Source organism: Rhinolophus sinicus, chromosome 2 (assembly GCF_057876585.1).
Source record: "Rhinolophus sinicus isolate RSI-liver-muscle chromosome 2, RSI-T2T, whole genome shotgun sequence".
Classification (NCBI taxonomy): Eukaryota; Metazoa; Chordata; class Mammalia; order Chiroptera; family Rhinolophidae; genus Rhinolophus; species Rhinolophus sinicus.
In genome coordinates, this window is record NC_142502.1 from 181513267 (window position 1) to 181526646 (window position 13380).

The 13380-nt window shown below is 38.5% G+C and overlaps 1 protein-coding gene across 2 annotated transcripts in view; it reads left to right on the forward strand.

Annotated features, from left to right (window-relative positions):
- The window catches only part of NBAS (NBAS subunit of NRZ tethering complex), a 274620-nt gene that overhangs the window by 13609 nt on the left and 247631 nt on the right, over positions 1-13380 (forward strand). For both annotated transcript variants that reach the window (XM_074331709.2, XM_019751941.3), the window contains exons 7-9: positions 8944-9077; positions 11088-11221; positions 12703-12801. In XM_074331709.2, the coding sequence (XP_074187810.2) occupies positions 8944-9077; positions 11088-11221; positions 12703-12801 (367 nt within the window). The remainder of the gene's footprint in view (positions 1-8943; positions 9078-11087; positions 11222-12702; positions 12802-13380) is intronic.

The following is a 13380-nucleotide window of genomic DNA, read 5'->3' on the forward strand; positions in this document are numbered from 1 at the left end:
ATATTGGTCTCCCAACTACCCAGATCATCTAGAAAATACCTGTAAAGTTGATCTCTGAGCAGTAAGCAACTCAGTGTTGTGCCTGATTCCTCAAGCAATGTAGAAAGAACCATCATTAGGCCTTTGTGCAGATAATTGGTGTATAACATAGGTAGAAGATTATTGCATCTATGTTCATGGGGACATTGATTTGTAGATTTTTTAAATGTCTTCTTGTTTGGTGTGGGAGTAGTGCTGGTCTCAAAATATGAGTTGGCAGTGTTCTTTTTTGCTTTAGCAAATGTTTGTATAGAATTGGAATTATTTATTTCTTAAATGTTTGATAGAATTCACCAGTGAAACTTGAAGTTTTCATTGTATGTATGTATGTTTTTAATTCCTAATTGAAAATTTAAAATAGATATAAAACTTTTTAAAATTTCAATTTCCTCTTCCTTCAGTTTTTCATGGAATTTTCCTCTAAATTGTAGAATATATTGGCTTAAAGTTGTTTAAAATCTTCTCTTATTATCCTATTACTGCCCGTCAGGTCTGTACTGATGTCCCCTCCCCTCTTTTGTTCTTAATGTTGGTAGGTAGTGTTCTTTTTTTCTCTTGATCAGTCAGGCCAGAGTTTTATCAACTTATTAATTCTTGAATAAGAAAACTTTAGGTTTTGATTTCTGTTTTTGTTTGTTTTCTTTGATTTTGCTGTCATCTGTTTCTTTCCTCTGCCTACTAGGTTTAATTTGCTCTTTCTCTAGATGAAAGAAATTTACATTATTGATTTTAAATATTTTTCCTATATTAGCATTTAAGCCTGTACTAATGTAAGTATCTTTTTGTTATGTTTAATTCTGTGGTCAGAGAACATACACAACATGATTTTAACCTTTTAAATTCATTGAGTGTTGATTTATAGCTCAGCATATTGTCTGTCTTCATGAACCAAATTCTTTTTAAAATAATTTGATTTTTGGCTATAGTGCAGTTATTGGGTATAGTGTCTTATAGATGTCAATTATATTGAGTTGGGTGTTAGAGCTCTTCGGAGTTTTATGTTCTTTCTGGTTTTCTATTTGTTCTATCAGTTACAGAGAGAGGTGGGTTGAAATTTCCAATTATAATTTTGTATTTGTTTATTTTATCCTTTAGTTCTATTAGTTTTATGTATTTAGGAGCTCTAGTTTTTAGGTGTATACACATATTTTGTCTTATTGGAGAAATGGGCTCCTTGTCATGATGAAATGCCCCTTTTTCTCCAGTGATACTCTTGTCCTATAGTTTATTTTTTCTAATATTAATATGGTCACTCTAGCTTTGTTATGATTAGTATTTGCGTGACATCTTTTTCTCTCCTTTTGCATGTAATCTGTGCATTTGTGTTTAATGTACATCGCTCATAGGAAGCATATAATTGAGTCTTGCTTTTTTTTTCCAGTCTGACAATATCTGTCATTTAATTGGAGTGTTCAGAACATTTATATTTAATGCAGTTATTGGTCTCGTTAGGTTCAATCTACCCTCTTAATATTTGTTTTCTCTATTTGTCTTTTACTTTGTTTTCTTTTAGCGTTTGCTCTAGGGTTTACAATATATGTTTAAAAATTATTGTGTTACATAGTTTATATCCATTCACTCCCACTCTTTTGTACTATTGTCAATTGTTTTTACATATGTTAAACCCGCACAATATATTATGTTATCAAGTAACTTTTTAAGAATTTACAAAATAAGTGAGAAATAGTTTATATTACCTATATTTTCAGTTTCTATCACTGTTTCTTCATGTAAAACTGAGTTTCCATTTGATTATGTTTCCTTCAACAAAAAATTTATTTAACGTTTCTTATAATGCAAGTCTGTTAATAAAAAATTCAATATTTGTCCAAAGCCATCTTTCATTTTGCCTTCATTTTTGTAAAATATTTTCTCTGGGCATAGAATTCTAGGTTGATTCTCCCCCACCCCCGCACCCCCCCTTCAGCTCTTTAAATATGTCATTATGTTGGTTTTGGTGAGAAATCATTCATTGCTGTGATTGTTTCCCTGTATATAATGTGTCCTTTTTTTCTTTGGCTGCTTTTAAGATTTTATCATTCATTGGTTTTCAGAAATTTGAGTGTCACATGCCTTGATTCCCCCCCCGCCCCCCCCAGTTTATCCTGCTTTAGGTTCACAGAGCCTCTACATCAGTGGATTTGTAGAGTATCCAATTTGCATAATTTATGGACATTATTTAAAATTCAATGCAATTTTCTCCCCCCATGTCCTTTTCCCTATCTTCTGGCACGCTGAGTGTACGTGTTACAGACCGGTCAGGATTGCTCCGCTAGTCACTGACGTTCTGTTCTTCAGTCTTTTTTCTCCATTCTTCAGGTTGGGTAGTTTCTTTTGCTTAATCTTCAAGGTGGAAGCTTAGATACTTTTTCTTTTCTGTAGTGTTTAATCCATCTAGTGGATTTTCCATTTCAGAAATTTGTTTCTTTTGATAGTTTTTTAACAGATTCTGTTGAGATTTTCTATTTATTTGTTCCCTATTCATGTTTACTTTGAATTCTCAAATATGTTTTGAAGTCCTGTTTGCTTATTCCTCATTCTGTCATTTCTGGTTTGTATCTATTGTAATATTTTCATGAGTATGGATTATATTGTCCTGCTTCACATACCTAGCAACTTTAGAGTGTATGCTCAACGTTATGGCTGCTATGTTATTGAGAGCCTGATATTTGTTATCTTTCTTAATGGAGTATTGAGTTTTGTGCTGAGGAGTAGTTAATTGCTTGGTGGATATGCTGGGTTTTTCAGGCTTATTTTCAAGTGTTGTAAGATGCGGTTTAGATTAGCTTTTACTTCCAGGTTACGTAAGTCCTGCTTTAAGGTGAGGGTTTTCTGGGATCACTTATGAACGGTCAGGGTGTTCAGTGAAGTCTCTCCACTGTGACTGGATGGAACTCACACATTTCCACATCCTCTCCGAGCTCTGGAAGTTGTTTTTCCCCTGATACCTGCCCTCTTCTTGTAGGACCTCTCCGTGTGTGCTGCTGTATGTTTGCCCGAAGACCCAGGTTCCTCTTCTGCTTTACTCACTTCTCTCTGGAATGCTTTGCAATTTTTTAATTAAATGGATTGGGCTAACATTGGTTAATAACATTATGTTTCAGGTGTACAGTTCTGCAATATGTCATCTGTATATTGCATTATGTGTTCACTCCCCAAAGTCTAGTCTTCTTCCGTCACCATATATTTGACCCTCTTCATCCTGCCCCCCATCCCCTTCCTCTGTGATAACCACCATACAGTTGTCTGTGTCATCAAATCCTAGTCTAGCTTAGTAGCTCTGAACTCCCGTCTTCATCTCCTCAGTTCAGTGAGACCTCCATATCCTGTTTGAGGTCCCTTTTCATGCACTGAAAGTGGTTTAGAAAGTGCAGAAAGCAAGGGTGCTCCTGGGGCTCACCTCATGTGTTTCCCTTCTCCCAGTGATCACAAGCTTGCGTTACCTGTACTAGGGCCCATCAGTCGTTCTCCTTCAGTCTAGTTGTGGAGGGCGCAGCTCAGCTCCAAGTCCAGTCGCCTTTTTCAATCTTAGTTGCAGGGGGCACAGCCCACCATCCCATGCGGGAATTGAACCGGCAACCTTGTTGAGAGCACGTGGTCTAACCACCTGAGCCATCTGGCTGCCCCTATATTTTTCTTTCATGGTGGGAAGCCTAGACTGAAACTAGTTATTCTGTTGTTTTATTTTTAAATTACAAAAGCAGTACATACTTGTAATAAAGTCAAACAACACAGAGATAGAGAAAGTGAAGACAAGATTATCTTCTCAGTTTGCATTCTTTTCCATTGTGAGAACGTGAACCACATTAAATTTTTCCTCTCTTGGTAGAAATTTAGGTTGTTTACGGTGGCTTCTTTTCTCCCTCTTCCCCATTTTTATCCCCTTTCTCCTCTAACAGTGCTGGAAGAGACATCCTGTTTGTCTATGGGTGTAGTTTGCAAAATGTGATAGCTATTGCCATAATTCCTTCAGAAGCATATACCTATTTATACCACCATGAAAAAGGTATAATTGAAGCCATTTCTTTTCTCTATCGTCAGCACCATATGTTACCTATTTTTAAAATATTCATAAGGTTCACAGGCAAAGGAAAAACTTCTAGTTTTAATTTGCATATCTTTAGTTATTAGGTGGAGCATATGTTAAGTGTCTATTTTATTTTTTGTGAACTGTTAGATCACATCGTTTTGGTTATATTCCTGTTAGAATACTTGACTTTTTCTTATTGGTTTGTAGTATTTCTCCATAGTATAAATGTTAACCCTTTGTCATCTATGTTGTAAGTATTTTTACCCAATCAATCCCCCCCCATCTTCTGCCTCCCCCCCACTATGGTTCAAGCCATTGTTTCTCAGTCTAGTTGTGTAGGACACAGCTCCCTGGCCCATGTTGCTATTATGAGCCTTGCGCTCCCCCCGGCTGAGGCAGTCGGTTGCTGGTCACTGCTCACAGCAGCCCACGGCCACTCACGCTGGCTGCCGGCCACTCATGGCAACACACAGCAGCGCACGGCAGCCCAGCTCCAGGGAGAGCCGTTGTTCACAATCTTTGCTGTAGAAGGTGCAGCTCCCTGGCCCATGTGGACATCGAACCCGTGACTTCACCCGGTGTTAGGAGCTCGGTGCTCCAACCACCTGAACCACTGGACCGGCCCCCAATTAGTTTTTTAAATTTCTTATGGTGCCTTTTTTCCTCTGGGGCATTTTTTTCCTTTTTTTTTTTTAATGGGATTTGCATTTTCTTCCCCCTTTATCACATCAGGGTTTCTTACCATATTTAGTCATTCCTTATTCTAGGATTATAAAATTTTTCTCATGTCTTCTACAGGCACTGTTATTTCAGACATTTAAATATTTAGCTTCTCTGCATGTCTTTCTAGCCCCACTAGTTTGCTGTCACTCAGTGGTTCTTGATTTAAAAGTCAAAGAATGTTTTTTCGATTTCACATAAAAGTAAAATCATACAGTATTTGTCTTTGTCCAACTTATACTTGGCATAATACCTTCTAGAAACAAAACAGAATCACACTCATAGATACAGAGAACAAACTGGTGGTTGTCAGAGGAGGGGCGTGAAGGAGTAGGTGAAAAGGTGAAGCGCGTGAAGCAATGCTAACGTCCAGGTGTAAAGTAAGACACGGGAAGTAACATGCAGCATAGAGAATATAGTTCATAATATTGGAACAGCTCTGTATGGTGACAGATGGTTGCTAGATTTACCGTGGTGATCATTGCGTAAGGCGTATAAATGTTGAATCACTTTGTTGTACACCTGAAAACTAATCTGTGTCAACTGTACTTGAAAAAATTAAACAATGTCAAAGAATGTATGTGAGAGACTGTTCATTGAACCCTTCATTTTGCAGAAGAGGAAATTGTGCCTTGGTGATCTCCCCAGGGTCACACCGGCCGTTTTATGGCAGCACTGAGAATAGGACCCAGTGGTTTTTATTTTTTAATTCTTGACAACTTCCATTTCTAATTTGGGTAAAAGCACTGGCTTGCAGTGTGCTCCGTAAGCACCTGAGTGCCTATTGTACATGAGAGTATTGGGCAGTGGTTATAAAGGTGTGGAGTAACTGGACGCCATACCCGACATTTTGGAATTTAGAGTTTAATGAATAAGGGTGACAGTAAAAAGCAGACAAATAAGTGTATAGTTATGATGTGGGATAAGAGCTGTGAAGGAAAGGGTTGGTTATGGAACTATCGATCATAAAGGGCTTTGTTTGAGGCTTAGGGCGGTCAGAGACTGTAGCCATAGGAAGTGATGTGTAAGTTGGGACCTGAAAGATGAAAAAGCCAGGGGAGGCTTCAGGGAAAGCTGAGAAAAACAGCATTGACAAAGTCTCTGAGGGGGAAAAGAGCTTGGCAGCTGGGCAGGGCGAAGGGCCTGCAGCTGGTGCAAGATGGGTATAGACAGTTGCACCGTGAACGTGGCAGTTGTCAGATGCTGGTTAGCTTTACCATCAGCCTTTTTGAATACTTTTCAGACGACTCCCTCGACACTTGCTTTGTACAAATCTACATTGTTCATTCCGCTCCAAAACCACACAAACAGCTGGAAAAATCCGGTGATAAAGTCTTTATTTTCACGTTGTTATGTAAAATCTTACGTTGGAATAAAAACCTGTTTTTATTTAGGTCAAAACACACATGTTGAGTTTTCTGGAGTTAATGATTATAACTAGAAGTAACAGTGAAAACAAATCCCTTTCAGGTGGAATTTATTTCAGAACAGATACAGAATGTAATACATAAATCCATTTACCCGATCAAAATGAAATAAGAGGAAAAGTGTTATCACAGGTAAAACAGCAATAATGGAAAAGTGTTGCTGTGTTTCTTTAGCACGTGAATTTTTTCAGGGCCTTAAATTGCCCTCTTGTTGGTGTTGATGTAACATTTGTGTACATGCAGGTCTTATATTGTGTTGTTTATTATTTTGTGCCTATGTTTGCTTCCAAGTTGGATTGTTTTAAAAAGCTACCCTGTTTCCCCCAAAATAAGACATAGCCGAACAATCAGCTCTAATGCATCTTTTGGAGCAAAAATTAATATAAGACCTGGCTTATAGTAAAATAAGACTGGGTATAATATAATATAATATACCCGGTCTTCTGTTAATTTTTGTCCCAAAAGTCACATTAGAGCTGATGGTCCGGCTAGGTCTTATTTTTGGGGAAACACAGTATCTGAAGACAGGGAACTGATTTTTTATCCCCCATTTTTTTCCCATTTAAAAATTGCTTTTTCAGAGTGTATGCACTATCTTGTTAGGCTTTAATGAAATCCACTAGACCCTCTTGTGTTCAAGGGCCTCTCTTGGATTGTTTTGCAGACTTTTGGCCTGTTGATAAATAGTCAAAATGAAGAAACTCATTGATGTCTGGTATACTTTCCCCATATACAGAACATATATTACATCTATTACAGGGATAAGAGGGAAGTCTGAATTCTGTATGACCTTTCAGGTGTGGAGATGACTTCAGTTATATAGTGAACGTTTAATTGTTTGGTAGTCCTTACCATCCTTACCTTAGTCCTTAAATCCTTACCATCCTGTCCCTGTTAATGTACTAGGTTTCCCCGAAAATAAGACCTAGCCAGACAATCAGCTCTAATGCATCTTTTGGAACAAAAATTAATGTAAGACCTGGTCTTATTTTACTATAAGACCATGTCTTAATATAATATAATATAATTAATATAATATAATGTATAATAATACCGGGTCTTATATTAATTTTTGCTCCAAAAGACACATTAGAGCTGATTGTCCGGCTAAGTCTTATTTTTGGGGAAACACGGTAGATTGTTCTGGGAGACTTAGGCTTTACCCACTATTGAAACATTGATCACTTTCTGTTCCAGGGTCCTGGGATGGCACTCTTGAATAAGACATTGTCTCTGATTTCAGCGAGTTCAGAGCCTTGTGGGGAAGTAGTCATGTAAACAATACGATGTGATAAATGCCGTGAAAGACTTCTGTACGGCATATTTGGGTCAGAGAGGAGAGTCGTCAGTGTTGAGTGTCAAGGAAGGAAAAGTAATAATTTGTTACTGCAGGTTGTAACAAACAAGAACCCTTTGACTAATATTGGAGATGATCATTCTAGGTAGAGGCAGTAATGTGTATAAAAGACGGAGACTCGAGTATGCATGGTTTGCTTATTTGTCAGGCGGTGTGTTATTGGTGGGTTAATAGATTGTGTGATGGAGGAGGTGGTGGGAGGTAAAACTGGAAAGCGATGGTGGGACCATTTATAAAGGCCCCTCCATGTATATGGAGGAACCTGGACTTGATTCTGTTGGAAATGGAGAACCATCAGGGATTTTAAAGCAGCAGAAGGATGTGATCTGTTCATCTTTCTATTTTAGAAAGCTATCCGCGGATATTGAGGCAAGAGTAGTGAGGGAGAGACAGAAGACAGGAAGGCTGTTGTGAGAGTCTAAGTAAGAGATGATGAAGCCTGAGCTGGGAAGTTAGCAGCGGAGTCGAGAGGTGGTAAGTGTCAGAAACACTTTGGAGGCAGTGCAAAGGCCAAACCCAGGCTCTGCCTGAGAGGCAGTGTGTTGTGTGCAGCGTACACTGTCTGGGCGGGCAGGACGTTTAGGTTCTGGGCTTTGTTCTGCTCTTGACTCATGGTGTCACCTGGTGTCTCCTAATTGTTTGGAATTCCTGGTGGTAAAGGGAAAGCACTGGTCCTACCTGTCTGTCTACCTGGGTTCTAGTAAAGGGAAGCTGAAGCCGACAAAACAGCAGAAACCTCAAACAAACAACACAGGTTAGAGTTTCATAGTCTTTTTTTTTGCACCTGATGGCCTTTTTCTCTATTGTGAAAAATTCAAAACAAAAAACAGGTGTTAGATTATTAACGTGTTAATTATCAAAATCTTATAATTGTGTGACTAAGAACAGTTCTTGATTCACCTACCTGATACACGTTATATTGTGTGTGTGTGTCTATTTAATTCTGTCAGCATAATCCTGCTTTATATTTCCTCGACATCTATATCTGATATATTAGCTCTTAGTGAAATTTTCATGTTTTTGCTTTTAGAGGAGCTGAACTCATTGGATTGGCATTATTTTCTGGCATTCTCTGTGCTTTTGGTTTTCTAATTTCCTAAGTATTCTGAGGTGTATTATTCCCGTGCCTTTGCCAGACTAGGGCTCGCTCAGCATTTAGCAGACCACTGGCGTCGGCAGACTTTGCACAAGTGTGTGAGCAGAGCTTGCTGTGCTGTGTCCCAGTCTTCCTTGACGTGGGTTTCCTGGAAAGTGTTCTCATTAGAGATCCTTAGGACATGATGTAATACAGTTGAATACTTTAGTTGCAGTAACTTTCAGTGCTAGGTATCTTTACAATAGCTTGTTAAAAGCATTTCTTTTTGTTCTAGTTCCTAAAGACCCGAAACCCCAGTGGAGACGTGTAGCATGGAGTTATGACTGCACCCTGCTGGCCTACGCAGAAAGCACGGGAACCGTGAGGGTGTTTGATCTCATGGGAAGTGAACTCTTTGTTATTGCCCCGGTACGTTGTTGCCTGAAACTGATAACCTACTTTTTTGGGTGCCTTTTATGTATAGGTACTTGAATGAATGAACGTGAAGAGAGGGATAATATAAATATGAATCTGAATAATAAATCGTGAACTTAAGAATCTTCATGAATTAATTCATTCTCTGTATTTTGTAATGTGATATCCAGATGTCATCCACCATTATTAAAATAGTAGTAAGTGAAAACTAAATAGAGACACTGAAAACTGTTGTCAAGTTCCAGTGAAGTCAGGAAGTCAGTGGGCTTCACAACCAGAACGGAACAGTGTGGAGAAGAGTTAGTATTTGTTACCCTCAAGGGGATAGAAATTGAAAGGGAGAGTGGAGAAAAAACATAGTGGCAGTAATAACTTACATAGTGCTTTATACTTTATTGGTGACTGATATACTGCATTCTTATAATCACAACAATGCTTTGAGTAGTTTTGGCTGATATCCTAATTTGACAGTTTAGAAAACTGAAATTGACAGGGAGTAAAATGGCCTTTTCCATGGCAGTGAAGTTAGGAAGTGTTTCTTTTAGGAATCCAATGCTTTTTACTTTGCATCCTTGCTCAGGTGAGGAGGACGCAGGGTCAGGTAGAAGTGTTTCTAACTGGGCTGCATCCTAGAATCACCTGGGAAGCTTTATAAAGAAAACAAAAACAAAATAGGCCTGGGCTCCCCTCCCAGAAATTCTGCTTTCATTGATCTGCATGGGTCCTGGGCATTAATATTTTTTTCAGCTGATTAAAAACTTGATGAAGTATTTTTAGCGGATTCTAATGAGAAGCTAGGGATGAGAACCAGTGATCTACAGAATGATTTTTGATCAGAAATAATGAGAAAAATGAGTGGAAAAACTTGAAAGAGTGCATTGGGCTCTTAGTACAGAAGTCCTGGGGAACCAAACTAAGACGTTTGTGTTACTGTTTTGTAGACTAGCACTGTCTGGTAGAAATGTAAACTATATACGTGATCACATATGTAATTTTGATTTTTTTTTTTAGTAATTACATTAAGAGTTAAAAGAAATAGGTGAAATTTATATATTTTATTTAATCCATTAAATCCTAAATATTTCAATGTGTAATCAATGAAAAATTATTAATGAGATATTTTACTTTGGTACATTTTTTCTTGAAATTTGGTGTGTGTTTTTATATTTATAGCATATCTCAATTTGGTCTAGCCATATAGCTGGTGTTCAGGAGCCGTCTGCGGCTACAGCGTTTCCTTGCACAGTTCTAGACAATGAAGAGCCGTTCAGGGCGATAAACTTGATTGTGCGCTTCCTAGGGTGCACGTGCCCTCATATCCTTAGCAATATGACCTAATACTAAGTTGATGGAAAAAGGTTGGCAATGAGTGTTTTTAAGTGTCCGTTCCTTTAAGTTGCTGATTAGGCAAATCAGAAGTGATCGGAGATTTTTTTTTTTTTTTTTTTAATTTATTGGGGTGACAATTGTTAGTAAAATTACATAGATTTCAGGTGTACAGTTCTGTATTACATCATCTATAAATCCTATTGTGTGTTCACCACCCAGAATCACTTCTCCTTCCATCACCATATATTTGATCCCCCTTACCCTGGAGATTTTTTTTTAAACATTGGTTACTGCTGGGTGTGGAAATCCACATATGAAAGCTTATATCTGAGTTCTGTATTTTAGAATTCGTTGAGGTTGAATGGTGGCATTACTTTTTTTTTTTTTCCCCTTTTTGCCACGGAAATCCCGTCTGAACATAAACTCACTTATCTAGGTGAATATCTTGTCCCGAGAGGCTGCTGCAGTTGCAGCGTGGGGTTGGGAGGCCTGGTCTAGGCTTGGGTGGCTAGTTCTTGGCACGCTGGTTTGCATGCCACTTCAGTCTACAGATCAGTTCTGGGGTTCTCTTATTTAAACTGCACCTGGTAAGGCCGGTGTCTCGGGTATCTTCCAATTATACGTATGTTAATGTCTATCTGTCTTTTAGTAACTTAATTTCCCCCTCTTCTACAGGCATCTAGTTTAGCAGGTGATTTGAGCTATGCCGTTGCTGGGTTGATATTTTTAGAATATAAAGCAAGTGCACAGTGGTCTGCAGAACTTTTAGTCGTCAACTACCGAGGAGAACTTAGAAGTTACCTTGTAAGGTAATAATATACTTTATTTGGGAAGAACTATTTGAAATGCTTATTTCTCTGGTGTACTGTCAGATTTTGTTTCTTTTCTTTTTTTTGCTTTCGGCATTTTATTATGAAAAGTTGCGAATGTAATAGGAAGGTTGAAAGAATTGTATAATGGAAACTCATATGCCACATCCCTCCACTTACATTCTGTTAGCATTTTACTGTACTTGCTATGTCACATTTCTTCCCAGCCCTCTCTCCAGCCATTAATCAATCTTATGTTTTAATGTATTTCAGTCAGTACTTAAATACTTTAGCACACATATCATTAATTAAAGTTCAGTGTTTACTTACAGTTTTCTTTCTTTTGAGATAAAATTTGCATACAATGAAGTGCCTGGATCTTAAGTACCAGCCAGTGAGTTATGACAACTGTATACACTTGTGCGGTTCAAACCCCTCTCAAGATACAGAACATTATTATTTTGCTAGAAAGTTCCCTACTGCTCCTTTCTAGTAAATCTATGTCCCCACTCACCCCCAGAGCGACTACTGTTTATACTTCTTTTCCCCTCATAGATTAGTTTTGCCTTTCTAGTAATTCACATTATTGGGCTCATAGTATGTACTGTTTTGTTTAAGTCTTCATTCAAAGTGTTTTGAAATTCATCCGTGTTTTTATACGTATCAGTAGCTTATTCCATTTTATTGCTGATTAGTATTTCACTGTATGAATATCCCCTGTATCTTAGTTTGGGTTGGTAGAACAAAATACCGTAAACTGTGTGGCTTATCAACAACAGAAGTTTATTTTTCCCAGTCCCGGAGGTTAGAATCTGAATTCAGGGTGCCAGCACGGTTGGGTTCTGGTGAGGACCCTCTTCTGGCTTGCAGATGGCTGCCTTCTCCTTGTATCCCCACATGGTGGAAAGAGAGCAGCTAGCGCTCTGGCCTCTTCTCATAAGGGAGCAAATCCTGTTCCCAAGGGCCCCACCCTTACGACCTAATTCCCTTCCAAAGACCCCACTTCCAAATACCGTTGCATTTGTATTAAAGTTTTAACACATACATTTTGGGAAGGATACAAGTTTTCAATCTGTTGGGGGGTTGGGGGTGTCACAAACATTCAGTCCATAACATTCATGATTTATGTACCCATTCTTTGACTGATGGCCATCTCAGTTTCCAGTTTGGGGCTGTGAAACTTCTACGACTGTTCTTGTACAGGTTTTATGGATCTACATTTTCATTTCTGTGGGGTCAATATGGAGTAGAATTGCCGAGTTATTGGGTAGAGATAGTTTATAAGACATTGCCAGACTTTTTCCTAAAGTTTTTGTATCATTCACGTTCTCACTATAATGTATCTGAGTTCTGGTGGTTTTACGTCCTCACCAGTACTTGGTGTTATCTGTCCTTTAAATTGTAGACATTTTAGTGGGTATTTAGTGGTGTCTTACTGTGGCTCAATGGTATTTATGTCTTTTTTACCTTCCTCATTTTAGTGTTGGAACAAATCAGAGCTACCAGGAGAGTCACTGTTTTAGCTTCAGTAGTCATTATCCTCATGGAATCAACACAGCTGTTTACCATCCTGGTCACAGGTAAGCAACCACATGTTCTCATATTAGGTGGAGTATTAAGTGGATGTAGAAATCTTAGTCCGGCTTTAGAGAGCAGAAATTGTCCATTCAGATTCTCCTTTTGGCCTCCTCAGTTTCTGCTCTTGTGCATGGTTATCTTAGCTATCTTAATATTGTTGTCGTCATTTTCTGAGCGTCCCTGCTCATGTGTGTGTCTGGCTGGGCTCTGAGCCAGGTGCGGCACTGACATACTCACTGAGGAATTCTTTCTTCTCTCTTAACTCTCTAAATCAGGGGTGTTAAAACTGCGGCCCGCGGGCCAACTGTGGCTTGCAATCCATTGTTAATTGGCCTGCAGCAAATTCCAAAAATATATTTAGTTTACTTAAATAAACCAGGTGAGGCAATACGTACTTCACCTCGAGTGAGTGGCCCGGCTGTTTTTGTATTTTACCACATATGACCCTTGGTAAAAAACATTGAAAAAAGTTTTGACACCCCTGCTCTAAATCATTCTTCTCGTCTGTAAAATGTGTAACGCCTAACTCTTCTCATTGTTGAGAGAACTCTTAAAATACTGCACATAAAGTGCCCTTGCAT